This window comes from Anser cygnoides, chromosome 5 (assembly GCF_040182565.1).
Source record: "Anser cygnoides isolate HZ-2024a breed goose chromosome 5, Taihu_goose_T2T_genome, whole genome shotgun sequence".
NCBI classification, from domain to species: Eukaryota; Metazoa; Chordata; class Aves; order Anseriformes; family Anatidae; genus Anser; species Anser cygnoides.
This window is the reverse complement of record NC_089877.1, coordinates 35,132,919-35,145,515: the sequence shown is the minus strand read 5'-3', so window position 1 is coordinate 35,145,515 and position 12,597 is coordinate 35,132,919. Positions and strand designations below refer to the sequence as shown.

General features: G+C 45.6%; 1 protein-coding gene across 2 annotated transcripts in view; it reads left to right on the top strand.

Moving 5' to 3' along the window:
* IGHMBP2 (immunoglobulin mu DNA binding protein 2) overlaps positions 1 to 12,597 on the top strand; it is a 43,227-nt gene that overhangs the window by 18,135 nt on the left and 12,495 nt on the right. For both annotated transcript variants that reach the window (XM_066998739.1, XM_048064946.2), the window contains exons 8-9: positions 2,012 to 2,186; positions 11,974 to 12,156. In XM_066998739.1, coding sequence (XP_066854840.1) covers positions 2,012 to 2,186; positions 11,974 to 12,156 — 358 coding nt within the window. The remainder of the gene's footprint in view (positions 1 to 2,011; positions 2,187 to 11,973; positions 12,157 to 12,597) is intronic.

The following is a 12,597-nucleotide window of genomic DNA, read 5'->3' as shown; positions in this document are numbered from 1 at the left end:
TTCTAGTGAGTAAACAGGCGCTATTGGAAGTGTGCAGTCTGCTAATTGATTTCATAAGTCACATGGAGTTGCTTTCCTGCTTGGATAATTTCCATGGCTGATGAAATACAACACATGTTTCCGTAGCCCGGTCTCAGTCTGTGTGTTTGGTTAGCTTTGTAAATCACCCGAGTGGAATAAACCACGTGGGATTTAGGGAACTGTTACAGGTGTTGGTCAGGCAGCACATGTAGGCACATCTACAAAATCCCTTGCAATCAAAGGGAAACAGTAGTGTTTAAATTTAGCACATGCTAAAGTGCTTTTCTAGATCAGATGTGTAATACTCCAGAGCCCACTTATAATCTTCAGATTTGGTTGCTCAGAGATTACTTGCTGAAGGAAAACATCAGTAATTTTAGGTCAAAAAAAAGAACCTCATGGGGCATTCGCAAGTTACTAACATGAAGGTAAAATGGAATAAAATTCCTTCCAGTAATTATTTGCTAGGAATTTGTCTCTCACTTCTTGTAGCTTTGTATGAAAAAATGGGGGAAGATTTCTTTTTTTTTTAATAAAACTGGTATTTTGAGCTAGGCATTGCGATGATCAGATTTGATTATCTCCTGGGGCTTGCTAGCCTGTTTGGAGGTCTATGCAATTCTGTTTCAGTGAAAGGCAGTGAAAAACAAAGGGTTTGAACTTTCGTTTCCTCAGTTAAGTAATCTTGGTATTTGTCTCAAACCATCTAGTTTGATGGGAATTATTTATGCAAGCCAAACTGCTCTGTTGCTAGGTTCAGCAGAGGGGGAATTTAATCATGGCAACACAGAGGGACAGCAGTGACCTTTAGTTAATGGGAGTTCGATAAGTTGAGCTGCAACACTGGAGGGGAAGGAAACCATCTGCACAGCTGCATGCCACGTAGGGACCGTTTTAGACAGAACCTTTCTGGTTATTTTTCTTTTCCTTCCACCTGCAGCATGGTAAAACTGCAAAAGTCAAGTTCCAACTGTATGCCCCTTGTTACCAGAGTGGACTTATATAGGCTGGATTTTATTTTATTTTTTTAAGGAAAACACAGCATCTCAGTTGACGAACTGTAACATCAGATTTGATGCAGAGCTGTAGAGGCAGCAAGGTTTGCAGTCTCAAAGCAAAATCATTCCTAATCAGTTGCTTTCAGTGCTACATTGCAATAGCACAGGAGCTTTTGAAAAACATTTCTCTGAATGCTGTGACTAAAATCTCCTTGTCTGGCACCCTGGCTTCTTCATCGTTCTTTCCTCCTTTTGCATCTTCTTTTTCTTATGAATTGCAGTGGTATTTTGATGCCTGGGAAATTCATTGTTCTGATTGATGCACGGATCAATGTCGTTTCATGTGTGGATTATAGCAGGACCCGGGTGAGGGTTATTTGTTCGACAATACAAATGAATGTTTGATGTAAAAAACAGCTCTGGCTGTCTGACTACAGTCTCTTGTGTTTCCCTTCTCCTGTTCTCATGAAGAAGGACAGGGGAGCATAGCCAGTGTCAGCAGGGTTGAGGAATCTGGGTCTCAACTGATCTTTCCCCCGTGGGGTATCCCTCAGTATATTAAGCAATCTCAAGTCTGTCATCCTTCCAATTTTGGTTGGTGAGAACTTTTGTTTGCATTTGAGGGCAGAAGGAAAGTGGGTGTTCATTAGTGCTTTTGCTTTACTTTTGCTCTGGTGAAGTATTGGAGCATATTGTTCTGTTTATCAGCTGTGTTTCACTGCTGTTTTCAAAGATGCTTTGGAAGCTTCTGGCCCCAGATGCCAGGGCAAAAAAGGACAAACAGAAATTGGCAAAAACAACTCTGACACATACATGTAAATGTATATTTATTTGTCATCGACTGCAGAGCTGAATCTCTAAATCTCTGCAGAGAAACATCATTCTACCTCCCTCCCTCAATCACAAATAAAGCATGTAGGCTTTGTTTTAAAAATGTGTTGCTTGCTCTTCTGCGCTTCCCTGCTAAGCCGTGCACCTTGTCCTTTCATTAGGTGCTTCCTCGGATGGTCCGCTGAAGCTGCTTCCTGAAGATCACTTTGATCTTGTGGTGATAGATGAGTGTGCACAAGCCGTGGAAGCCAGCTGCTGGATACCTCTGCTGAAAGCTCCCAAGTGCGTCCTGGCTGGGGATCACAAGCAGCTTCCCCCCACCATCATCTCTCACAAGTAAGGAGCAGTTTGCGGCCACAGGTTCTCCTGTTTGTGCTTCTGGACACCTCGAGTTTCAAAACATTTCATTAATGTGATTATTCAGCAGTGTCCTCTATGGGCTGGGCTTGGTCACATGGCCAGAATTACATCAGACCTGTTTTACCCAGAGCCACTGCTTAAAGTTTAATGCACCTCCATCTGAGCAGGCTTTCTTATGGCACAAGGACATGACAGTTGTGTTACCTGCTGCTGACTCACGTAATAGCACAGCATTTGTAGTCAGCATGGCGCTGGAGAGCCTCCTTTTGTGCTGATAACTGCCTGCTGGGCAACCGCTCAAGGGCTTGTAAAGGTTTTGAGGTTGCAGACAGGGAGAGCAATTTGACAGGCAGCCTTTGGCCTCACTCAGGAGCTTTTGTGAGTTCTCCAAGGCGCGTGCACCTTGCCCACGAGGCTCTCGGATGTGCAGGAGCAGAGACATGGCTTATGGGAGCCTGCACATCAGATGAAGTTTTGTAGGCATGAGCATAGGTGGGTTGCCCTGGTAGAGGTGCTAAAGGAAACCTCAGAAACTGAAGGCAATTCTGTGCCAGATCCAGCTGTTTGTAATGGGAATGTAGTTGTCACACAGTGACAGGGACATGCGAGCCTTTGAAACACTGCTGTCCCCGTTCTGCATAGGGCTTCTGAGCTGCATCAGGGGCGTGATCCAGCAGCTAGATTGCCTGCCTTCTCTGAGGTTGCAGTTTGCCCATGTTCTGCATGCAATTGAGGCTTGTGTGTCCACAACAGAAAGGATCCTCCGTGCAAAAAGCAAGGCAGACAGGGAGGATGAATGCAATGAGGGCATTTGCACAAGGGGCAGGTGCTTTTGAGATAAAGAGCATGAGATGAGAGGATACTGTCCTGACTGGTACCGCTAGGGAAACTGATGGTGCTTTCAGCATGCTTATCTGCATCCTTCCATCAGCCATCTGAAATGTCCCCCAGCTCCGAAGAATTAAATGTGTTGAGCTTGCATTATTTGCTTTTGTTTTTTCCTTTAGTGAGAAGGAGTACTGTGCTACGCGCTAATACTGGATTACTCAAAATTGTGTATACTTTAATAGATGTTTTTCCTGAGAGATGTGTCATTAGCAGAGATATTTTTTTTTGATTCTGCTTGTTTATGAGCACTGTGTTTGAATTCGTGGTTTTCTCTGTTTTGCACTGAAACTTTCAGACTGGTTGGAAAAGTTGTTCAAAAAAGAGTTTAAAATACTGCATGTCAGCCATTGAAGTTAGTAAAATGGTCAGCAAACAGAAGTTGAATAAAAGCCAGAAATTCATAGATTTTTAAAATGTTTGTTTTTAAGAAAAATAATCTGTTTTTCTGTGTGAGGTTTTCTTCCACCTGGCAAGAAGGGTGGCCTAGTTTACCTTCTCTTTGCTGACTACAGGCTCTGTAGAGTGAATGTAGGCTCCTGCTCAGATTAATCCAAGTCTTCTCTTTCCTTTATTAAATTCTGCCTCTATGGTTCTGCATTTATTCATTTAACATATTAATGTGGGAGTTGGCCCACTGAGATGCTGCAACGCATTATCACACACACCACAGTGATTATAAAACTGCAATATGTACAACATGCACATTAAGAACAAGTAGTTTGTGGAAAAGACCCGTGGCTACTGCAAATTGCCTGTGCTTTGAGGGGGATACTCTGAACAGTACTTGGGAGCTTTCTGGTAGTTTAAAATATAAATGCAGGCATGTTTATCTAGCTCTAGATCTGGAATTACTGAACTGGCTTTGTGCACAAGTAGAGAAATAAGTCTGACTTCATAAACTTTCTCCTGCTTCCAAAAACTAATTAGCCAGATACATATCTATAACCTCACTTGAATTTTGAACAAGAGAAATGAAACATCCAAGGGAAGCAGCAGCTCAGCAGGTGCCTGAGAGATGGTGCAAATAATGATAAGGAGCTGCATCAACCTGGAGACAAAGGCCTGGTTTCTACCTGATGCACAAACGCTCATTGTTTTGCATATCTTTGCAGGTGAGAAGCACACTCCTACACGGTCTAGCAGAGTTATCTAGGTTGGTGAACTGCGCAAAAATGCCTGTCTGGAACCCCCCTCACCTTCTTGGCTTGGTGTTTATTTACTGTGGCTTTGCAGGCTGTCTCCCTGCGCCCAGGTTTTCCCCATCTGTAAGCTGGGAACAAGCAGCCTTCCCTCCATGCAGCAGCCAAATGGCTGGCCAAGGCTGGGGAACTGGAGGGAGGCTGCAATCTGTGCTGAGTGAGCTGAGTTGTTCTTAACCTCGTCTTGAAAAGAGGTTAATAGTCAGGGGCTAGATGCAGGCTAGAGCAAGCTTAGGTCATGGTAGATCCTTGACTGCTTGCTGTAGGATGGATTTGGTTTCTTTTGGAATCAGATAACAAAACCATGCCCAGTAGAGAAGAGCTCCCTGTGTGATGTACAAGGTAGTGCTTGGAGTAAGTTTCTATTTACTAAGAAGAAGAAATTTACAGTTTGGTCCTTCTAATTTCAGAGGGTTTTTTGTTGTTGGCTTTTTGTTGTTTTTCTGGAGGGCTGGGTGTTGGTTTTTTTGGTTGTTGTTTTTAAGTGCTGTGTTCACTTGTTTTGGGCCCAGTGCTCCTGCCACAGTAATGCTTATTTATAAGATCAGAAGCTTCAGTTGGATGAAAACACTCACCAAACACTTGCTGCGGTCCCAAAGCAACAGCTATTGGAATTGCCATGTGCTAGTGAAGCAGACAGGGTTGCCCAGCCCCAGGAACAGAGCCTACAGACTTACTTCCCCAAGGGTATGGCAAAATGTAGTAGAAATACCAATCCTTCTACTATGGCTGAGTGTCTCTAACACTCAGCTGATGTCAGTTTTGCCTGCTCTTTGAAACAAAGCATATTTTTTTTCAGAAGAGCTCAGAAAACATTATACCACCTGCCCAGCTGCTTTCTTCTGCCCTCTCACTCACGATGGCTGATGTCAGGAGCCTTTGCTGGTGCTGCTTCATGGAGCTGACAGCAGGGAGCTCTTGTGTTTGGTAGGACCCATCTGCTGCAGATCTGCTGCACTTTTCTCTAACTCAATTTTGAGTTCATTTGACAGTGCAGTGGAAAGCTGCCACTAGTTTGCATCTCTCCTGTATTCACAAGGGAGCTTAATGTCCTCTTTCTCCATCAGAAACTGTTTTGCCCCTTAGATCCTACGGTTGCGACTTGGACCAAGCTGTTGAACCTTGCTGTTCCCAATGTTGTTCTTTAAAAAGAGCTTAATGGTTTTGTTTTCCTTCTGTATTTTTAAATCCCAGCTGCACAAAGAACTGGTATTTGTAAAATTAAGAGGGGGTGCTGGCAGAAGTCAGATCTTCTGGCTTTTCAACCTTGGCAGGGTTAACAACGATGCAGGGAAGCCAGTTGTTAGGTCAGCTCCCATCTCGTGGAGTAATCCCTTTTGGACCTTAACGATGTTTAGACACTGTGTCGCTCTGTGCCCTTCCTAAGTTAAATAGATTTAAAATAAAATAGGACAGAGAGACCGTGTGTCTGAATCAATAGCGTTAGCAGTTCTGTATTTCAGCCTTACTTACCAATGAATTATGATCTGAAAAACTTGCTATGCAGAAAACATTATTGCGCAGGGCATCAGCACGTCCATGACCCAGGTGCTGCTCAGACACGACACCGATCCCCTGCTCAGCCTCGTAAACAGCTGAGTTTTGGAAGATAAAGTGCAAAAAGCCAAGCTGACTTCAGCTTACACGGAAGAAATACAGGCTGGGCTTGTAAATGCTGCTGCTCTCCAGGCAAGCCTCTCTGCTCTTAGGTTAAAAGGCAAAGCTGCTGCAACGCTGCTGGCAGTGCAAGCCAGTCTTCTCTCAGTTTCCCAAATAACTCCTGAAATCCTTCAGCTAATGTGAAGGAAATCCATCAAGGTGTGGAAGTCCTGGAGATCTTCAGCTCCGTAAAAGTAGGTAACAAAGCTGAAACCTGAGTTTATGCCTATGCTCTGGGAAAAGCCATCATATGAATTCAACCAGAATAGTGGCCACAAGAGAAGCTGCACAGGAGGGAGCCAGAGGAAACACATCTTTCTGAATTAAGCTGCTTGTACAGCTTTCTGTATTAATTACGTTTTAGTACGTTAGTTTAAGTGTTGGAGGACTCCAGCTAATATTCCACTGTATTAGGCAGGGTATATAATGAAAGACAGTCCGTGTTATGGTATGAAGAAATAGTTTAAAGGGACAAGAAGAATTATTTTCCCCACTTCATACAGGAAATCTGTGATGGCTTCAAGGCCTGAGCAAGATCTCTTGAGCCCCAGCCTGGCATTTGTCTGTGTGCCCATCTTTCCTGTCCTTCCCCTCACTGCTAACAGCTGGAATCTTGTTAAATAAAATGATTTAAAATTGAGCATTTTAAAGCTTTGATCATTGATCAGATGATCGACTGGAAAGACTGAGAATGTAGAAAAACAAGTGGAAAATGAATTTCAACTGGAACATAAAGCTTTCTGAGCTATTTATGGCTTTACCTTTCATCTCAGTGGGAGCCCCTGGTAGCATTTCCATAGATCTTAATTGCAGATGGGTACACTTGTAGGTATCGGCTTCCATACAGAAATCAGAGTGGGTGCTCCTCAGGCAGGCACTGATCTGCAGTCTTCATTCTAGACCTTGCCACTGCTTGGAAACAGCAAAATTTGCCTCTTTTCTACCCAGGGTACCATCACATCCTTCATCTCTGCAGTCTCTGTAGAGCAGAGGGTTCTTAGACGGACTGAATCTGCAGAGGGTTTAAATAGTGTGGTATAGAGTATTTGTCCTGTGGAAAATAAATAAATAAATAAATAAATGGAAAACTGGGGTGGCACATGTCATGCTGGTGGAAAGCAAAGCTGTGTAGTGCTCAATGAAAGGAGTTTTTCTTTCAGCCTCTGTTGTTGTGTCCTGAAAACCCCCAACAAGCCTGTGATGGAGAGGATGTACAGCGAGGTCCAGCTGGAGCAGCTGACAGAATTTGGCTCAATAGCCCTCCTCATGAAATGCAAAAGCTAACAAATCTTGATCAATTAGAACAACTTACTTTGAGAAATCCAATTACTTTTCAAATAAACGCCTTTAAAAATGAGTAGCTCTTTTCCTATATACATCTGAACTCCAGCCTTGTTTTTTATTGCTGCCTGAGTGAAAGCATTTGCTTTATTGACCAGGGTGAGGATCACAGCTCTCCTCTTTGCAGCACAGCCCCTTCCCCACTCGAATAAAGCAGAGGCTGGAGAGCATTGCTTTGTGCTTTTCCCAGCTGTGGCCCCTGCAGGCTGCGAGACGCAGCGCGAAGGCGGCTCCGTTCTACCTCCATGCTGTTGGGTTTTTCCAAGGATTAATTAAGGAGCCCAATCATCCGCCAGCTCCCTCTTTGGTTAATGGAAATAGATAAGCTATTTCCAGGGATGATTCATGCCGAGGACTCAAATCCTTCCACCTACCTTCCTCTTCTCCTCCATTGATGACAGCAGACCTGCAGTGGGTGGACTCCTATTTTCGGGGCCTCAGTGCAGGGTCTAAAGTTAGCCGGGATGAATCTGGGCTGACAGAAGGATCATCTGTTACTACCGGGTGTGAAGTCAGTCCTGGCCAAGTGGGAAGCCTCTGTGAAACAGGAGGGCTTTTATACTTTCTACATGCCATACTGCAAGCACGAGCAGATGAGCAGGCTGTCCCCCAGCTTGTGCTCAGCGCAGGGAGCTGGACCCTGTCTCGTGTAACTACTTTTTTGTTACCTGCTTTTTCTTCCACACGTTCAGCATTTATTCAATTATTTTTTTTTCCATTTGAGGAAAAGGGATTTTCGGTGGGGGGGGTCTGCGGGATGCACTTCTTTCGTGCTTTTTGAGGTAGCTCAGGATGCAGAGCAGAAGACATTTTGCTCCTGTTGGGTTGTCTTGTCTCCCCCACTCACACCTTACCAACCTTATACCTAGATCTTGTCCATGTTGGATGTGTTTCCTCTGAAAGGGCTCCCAGCAATAGCAAATACCCGTCCCTGCCTGTCCCCCTCTCAGCAGCCTTCCTCAAAGCTCACTGACATCAGCTTCAGGCCTCACACTGGTTTTTGGCCTGGTCCCAGGGCGCTTCTCAATTTCCAGACACTTTCTGCTGTCTGGCAGGAACATTTGTTTTCCTTGTTTTCATTTTAGTCCTCATTCCTTCCTTTTCTGACATCCTAGTTAATTTGTTTCCATATCAGGGCTTTGACTTATTTATTTGTTTTTACTCTCTTCGGACACCTGCAGATACTTATCAGACCTCTTGTTCTCAGCTAGTGTCTTAGACAAGCCCAGGAATATTTTGCTTTCTTGTTTGTTAGCAGTCGGCCTGGATGCCTCCACCATCCAAAACCCCTGTGCTAGACCTCCAGAATAACTTTGCTGAATTGCACATCAAGGTCAAAATGGATTTGCTTTCAATTTCTCACGGAAGAGCAAATGTCAGGCCTAGGTTTTCTTTGCTAGCCTCTGCTGCTGGAAATAACAAGCTATCCTCCTCCCTCATATTTGTAAGGATTAAAAAATAAATAAATCCACAATATCCAGAGAAAAGGGGAGTTCTGGACAGCCTCACTTACTACTACTACTACTTTACTTCTGTTTGTGAAACCTCTTAAATCTATACCAGGATAGAAAATCTCAGGGCACAAACCAGAGGACAGCTAATACTCTGCATGTCCACAGCAGCCTCGGCCTGTTTCTGACATCCTAGAGCTCTTGAGGTAGGCAAACACAATAAAATCCTGTTATTTATCCTTCTCCAGACTTTGCTGTCTGAACTTGGTGATACACAATGGGAATCAGAGTGTCTTACAGAGGAGACCAGCTATCCAGAGGGTGAATAAGGAATGATGTAATGTGACTGAAGGTACAGCTCCATCCCCCCATGGGAAACACTTCCCATTTACTCCCCCAATAGAGATCATTCGTTACATCGACGTGGCAGGCTCCTCACGCCCAGCCCATAAAGGGTATTTCACACCATAGTGGGCACAAGAGCCTTTGAACTACTTGGTTCCACTTGGCTGCAGCTGTCACTGTTAGCCTTACCTGTAAAGAGCAGCACACAGCAGCAGGGCCTCATCCTCCCTCTTTGGGATCCATCCTGGTAGCCACAGGAAGGCGTATTCAAGCCAAGTGCAGCCTTTTCCTGCATGTGAACCAGGGCAAAACCAGGTTAACAGCACACAGTGGCTTCTGTGGGCTTGTTTGGGTAATCTTGGTGTTTCTATCTTTACTTTATGTATTTTAAAGCAGATGTTTTCTGAGTATCAGGAATGTGGTTCTGTCTCTCCAACCTCCTATCCCAGTTTCATACCTTAAACAACCAACACTTAAAAGCTTTTGCTCTGTGCTGCGTTATTTTGTTGGCATAGGGATCAACCGTTGCAGGAATTAACTGAGCTGTAAATAATAGGAAACTTATTAACAGGTGAAATATTCGTGAGCAGTTTAATATCCTCATTATTAATTCAACATATAACCTCATGTAGATCCCTGCGGTGAAACCTGTGCTGTTAGTGTATAGAAGAGTGCTATTTCCAGGGCTTGCTGTGAGATTTAATCCCTCCCCCATGCATTATTGTATATCATTAGAAGAAACCCTTCAGAATGTTTGTTGTTAAAACCACTGCTTTTTTTTTCCTGCTGGTTCTGCAGAAGAGTCAGCTTTAGACCTGCAAGAACTTGTGAGCCAGGGGAGGAGAGTAAAGGACAAAAGCAAAGGGGAGATACCTGGGGAGATACCAGCACGGGATGAACGAAGTCTGGGGTCTCTGCAGGGAGTCCCATCAGCATGTAGGCTGGACACAAGGCCACAACACAGGTCCAGCATCCATCCAGCAAAAAACATGGGATCCAAGTGACCTACGAGGTACGTCCAGCAGGCAGAGACAGGACATAACTCAGCAGGAAGGGAAGGCAGCTCGCAGCTCTGTGCCGGTGCCTTTCCTTGATGGCAGGGCCGGGGGACAGCAGGAGAGCCACACTGCTTCCTAAATTGCTGTGTTTCAGGAGCAGCACAGGGGCTGGGAAGCTGTAAAGGCTTCACAGCCAGCCTCAGCAGGGGCCATGGTCAGCAGCAGAACACAACACGGCTGGAAGCCGCTGTCACGTAACCCCGAATATCCTTACTGCACCCCTGCCAGCCCTCCTCCCAGCCTCCGTGGCTGTGTATGCTGTTCAATGCTCATTATGTTAAAACAGTCTTTGAAAAAGCAGCGCTGTCTCCGAAATCCTGCAGCTGTGACCGTTCGCAGCTTATGATCCTTTTTTTATTATTTTTTTTTCCCTGTGTGCTGCATTCTACAATCTAGCAAGGAGGAGGGCTAACGAGACTCGACTTCTCTCCTCGGAAAAATCTACCCTCGATTTTCCCTTCTGCAGTTTTAATGAATTTGTCGTCTCTTGATATATTTACCAAGCTCGCCGTTAACATGACAGAGCTGGCCGGCGCAGCAAACAAGGTGCTCGCCGTGGGGCTGTGTATTGATGCCGCGCTTCCCCGCAGCAGTAATTGGATGCGTGCTGTGCCCCCCGGCCTCGACAGAAACAATTTTCCCGAGCTGTTCCCTGTCATCATTTCATCATTGCTGTGCTTGTTCTGTGTGTTCTGGGAGCAAGCAGAAACCCTCGCCGTGAACCATGAGTCTCGGACGAGACTCAAAATGCTCAAAACGCGTAATTCTCGCACCGCGATTCCTCTCCTCCTTCCTCAGACAGCACTGGCAAACCCTTTCTGTACGGCGAAGAGAAAGCAATTAGGCTCCTGAAAGGCTTACTTCATTAGCAGGTTTATTAATTTGTGTCGCCGGGAACTTTGCCATAAGTGAGGGAGTGTTGGTTTTCTTGATGGGTCGTAAAGCAAATGTTAAAAACCTCGGTCTGGGGTGAGCAGCTGAGGGGTAATGAGAACGCTTGCATGTCAAGTGTCTCGATAAAACACCAGTAAGATCTGGCTGTGCTGACACCAAATGTTTTAAGATGCTTGTAGGGTCAAGCTGTAGTAATAATGCATTAGGTGATCCTGGTGCCACTGCTGAGCTAGGGGTAACGTGAGTACAGCGTTAGGCTGACCGACGTGGTACCCAGAGCTTGTCTGAGGAGCGCGAGGATGTTGACGAGATGAGCTTACAGGTTAAGAGTATTTTGTTCTGGAGTTGTTTACCCACACTGGGCATCCTGACCCCTCTTACTCCAACCACACAGAGCGGATCTGGGTGTGAGAACTGGCTGCTCCAGGCGGGGATGGCTCCTAAACCATTTGTGTCTCTCGCATTATGGTGGCAATGCCAGCAGACTTTGCCCTGTGGGAAAGGGAAGCAGGCATCTCTCCATCCCGACACGTTCAGACCGATCTGGTATCTGTGAAATTCTGTCCCTGAGGGCTTCACCCTGCTGGGGACCCCACGCTGGGGATGCTGCAGCCTTCTCCTGCTCCCTCTCCACTCCCCACTGGCACCCAAGTGGAACACACGAGGAAAGCGAGGGAGGTAAAACCATCCCAGCAAGGGGCAGAGACACAGGAGGGTGCTCAGCAGGGTCCAGAACATGTATCCACGGTACTCTGATAGCATTGCTGCCTCACACTTTCAGCACTGATGGGCACTGTGTTCAGTTCCAGCTGCATCACTGTCATGGCTGTGTCCATATCAAGAAGATGCTTATTGATTCTTTAGTGCAAACAGGGTTAGATTCACACAGACACCTAGACTCCACTTCTGACTTGCTTTTCCCATGCAGGGCTGCTGCCAGCGGCCTTTCACTCAGTTTGATGGAGCGTCTTATTGAGAGGTACGGGGAGAAGATCGTGAAGATGCTGACGGTGCAGTACCGGATGCACGAGGCCATCATGCAGTGGGCTTCCTCGGAGATGTACAGCGGCCGGCTCACTGCTCACCCGTCAGTAGCCCAGCATTTGCTCAAGTAAGTGACTTTTTCCTTGGTGGTGTAGCTGAGCAGAGATGTCTTTTTCATCCCGGTGCATGTGGGGTTTGTCCCTTTCCCCATGATGGAGCTTTCCATTCCTCCCTGCGATGGCATTTCTCTTTCGTCCTTTATTTCATTGAGGAAACATTGATTGGGGGTGGGGGAGCTGTCCTTTTTGCTTTGTAACAAGAAGCCATGCAGAATTATCTTCCATTTCCTCCGTTGGTAGGATAAATGATTATTATCATTGGTATGATAAGTGATTAAATAAAATCCTCTTGCACCTGCTGACAAAATACAAAGACCTGACCTGCGGTGGGATGACCCCAAGCAGCATTTTCCTGTCTCAGGCTTTCACTTAGGGTAGGGCCAGACGCTGACTTTTACTGTTTTTCCACATATCCAAGCAATTACATGGACCACCGTGTCCCCCATCTG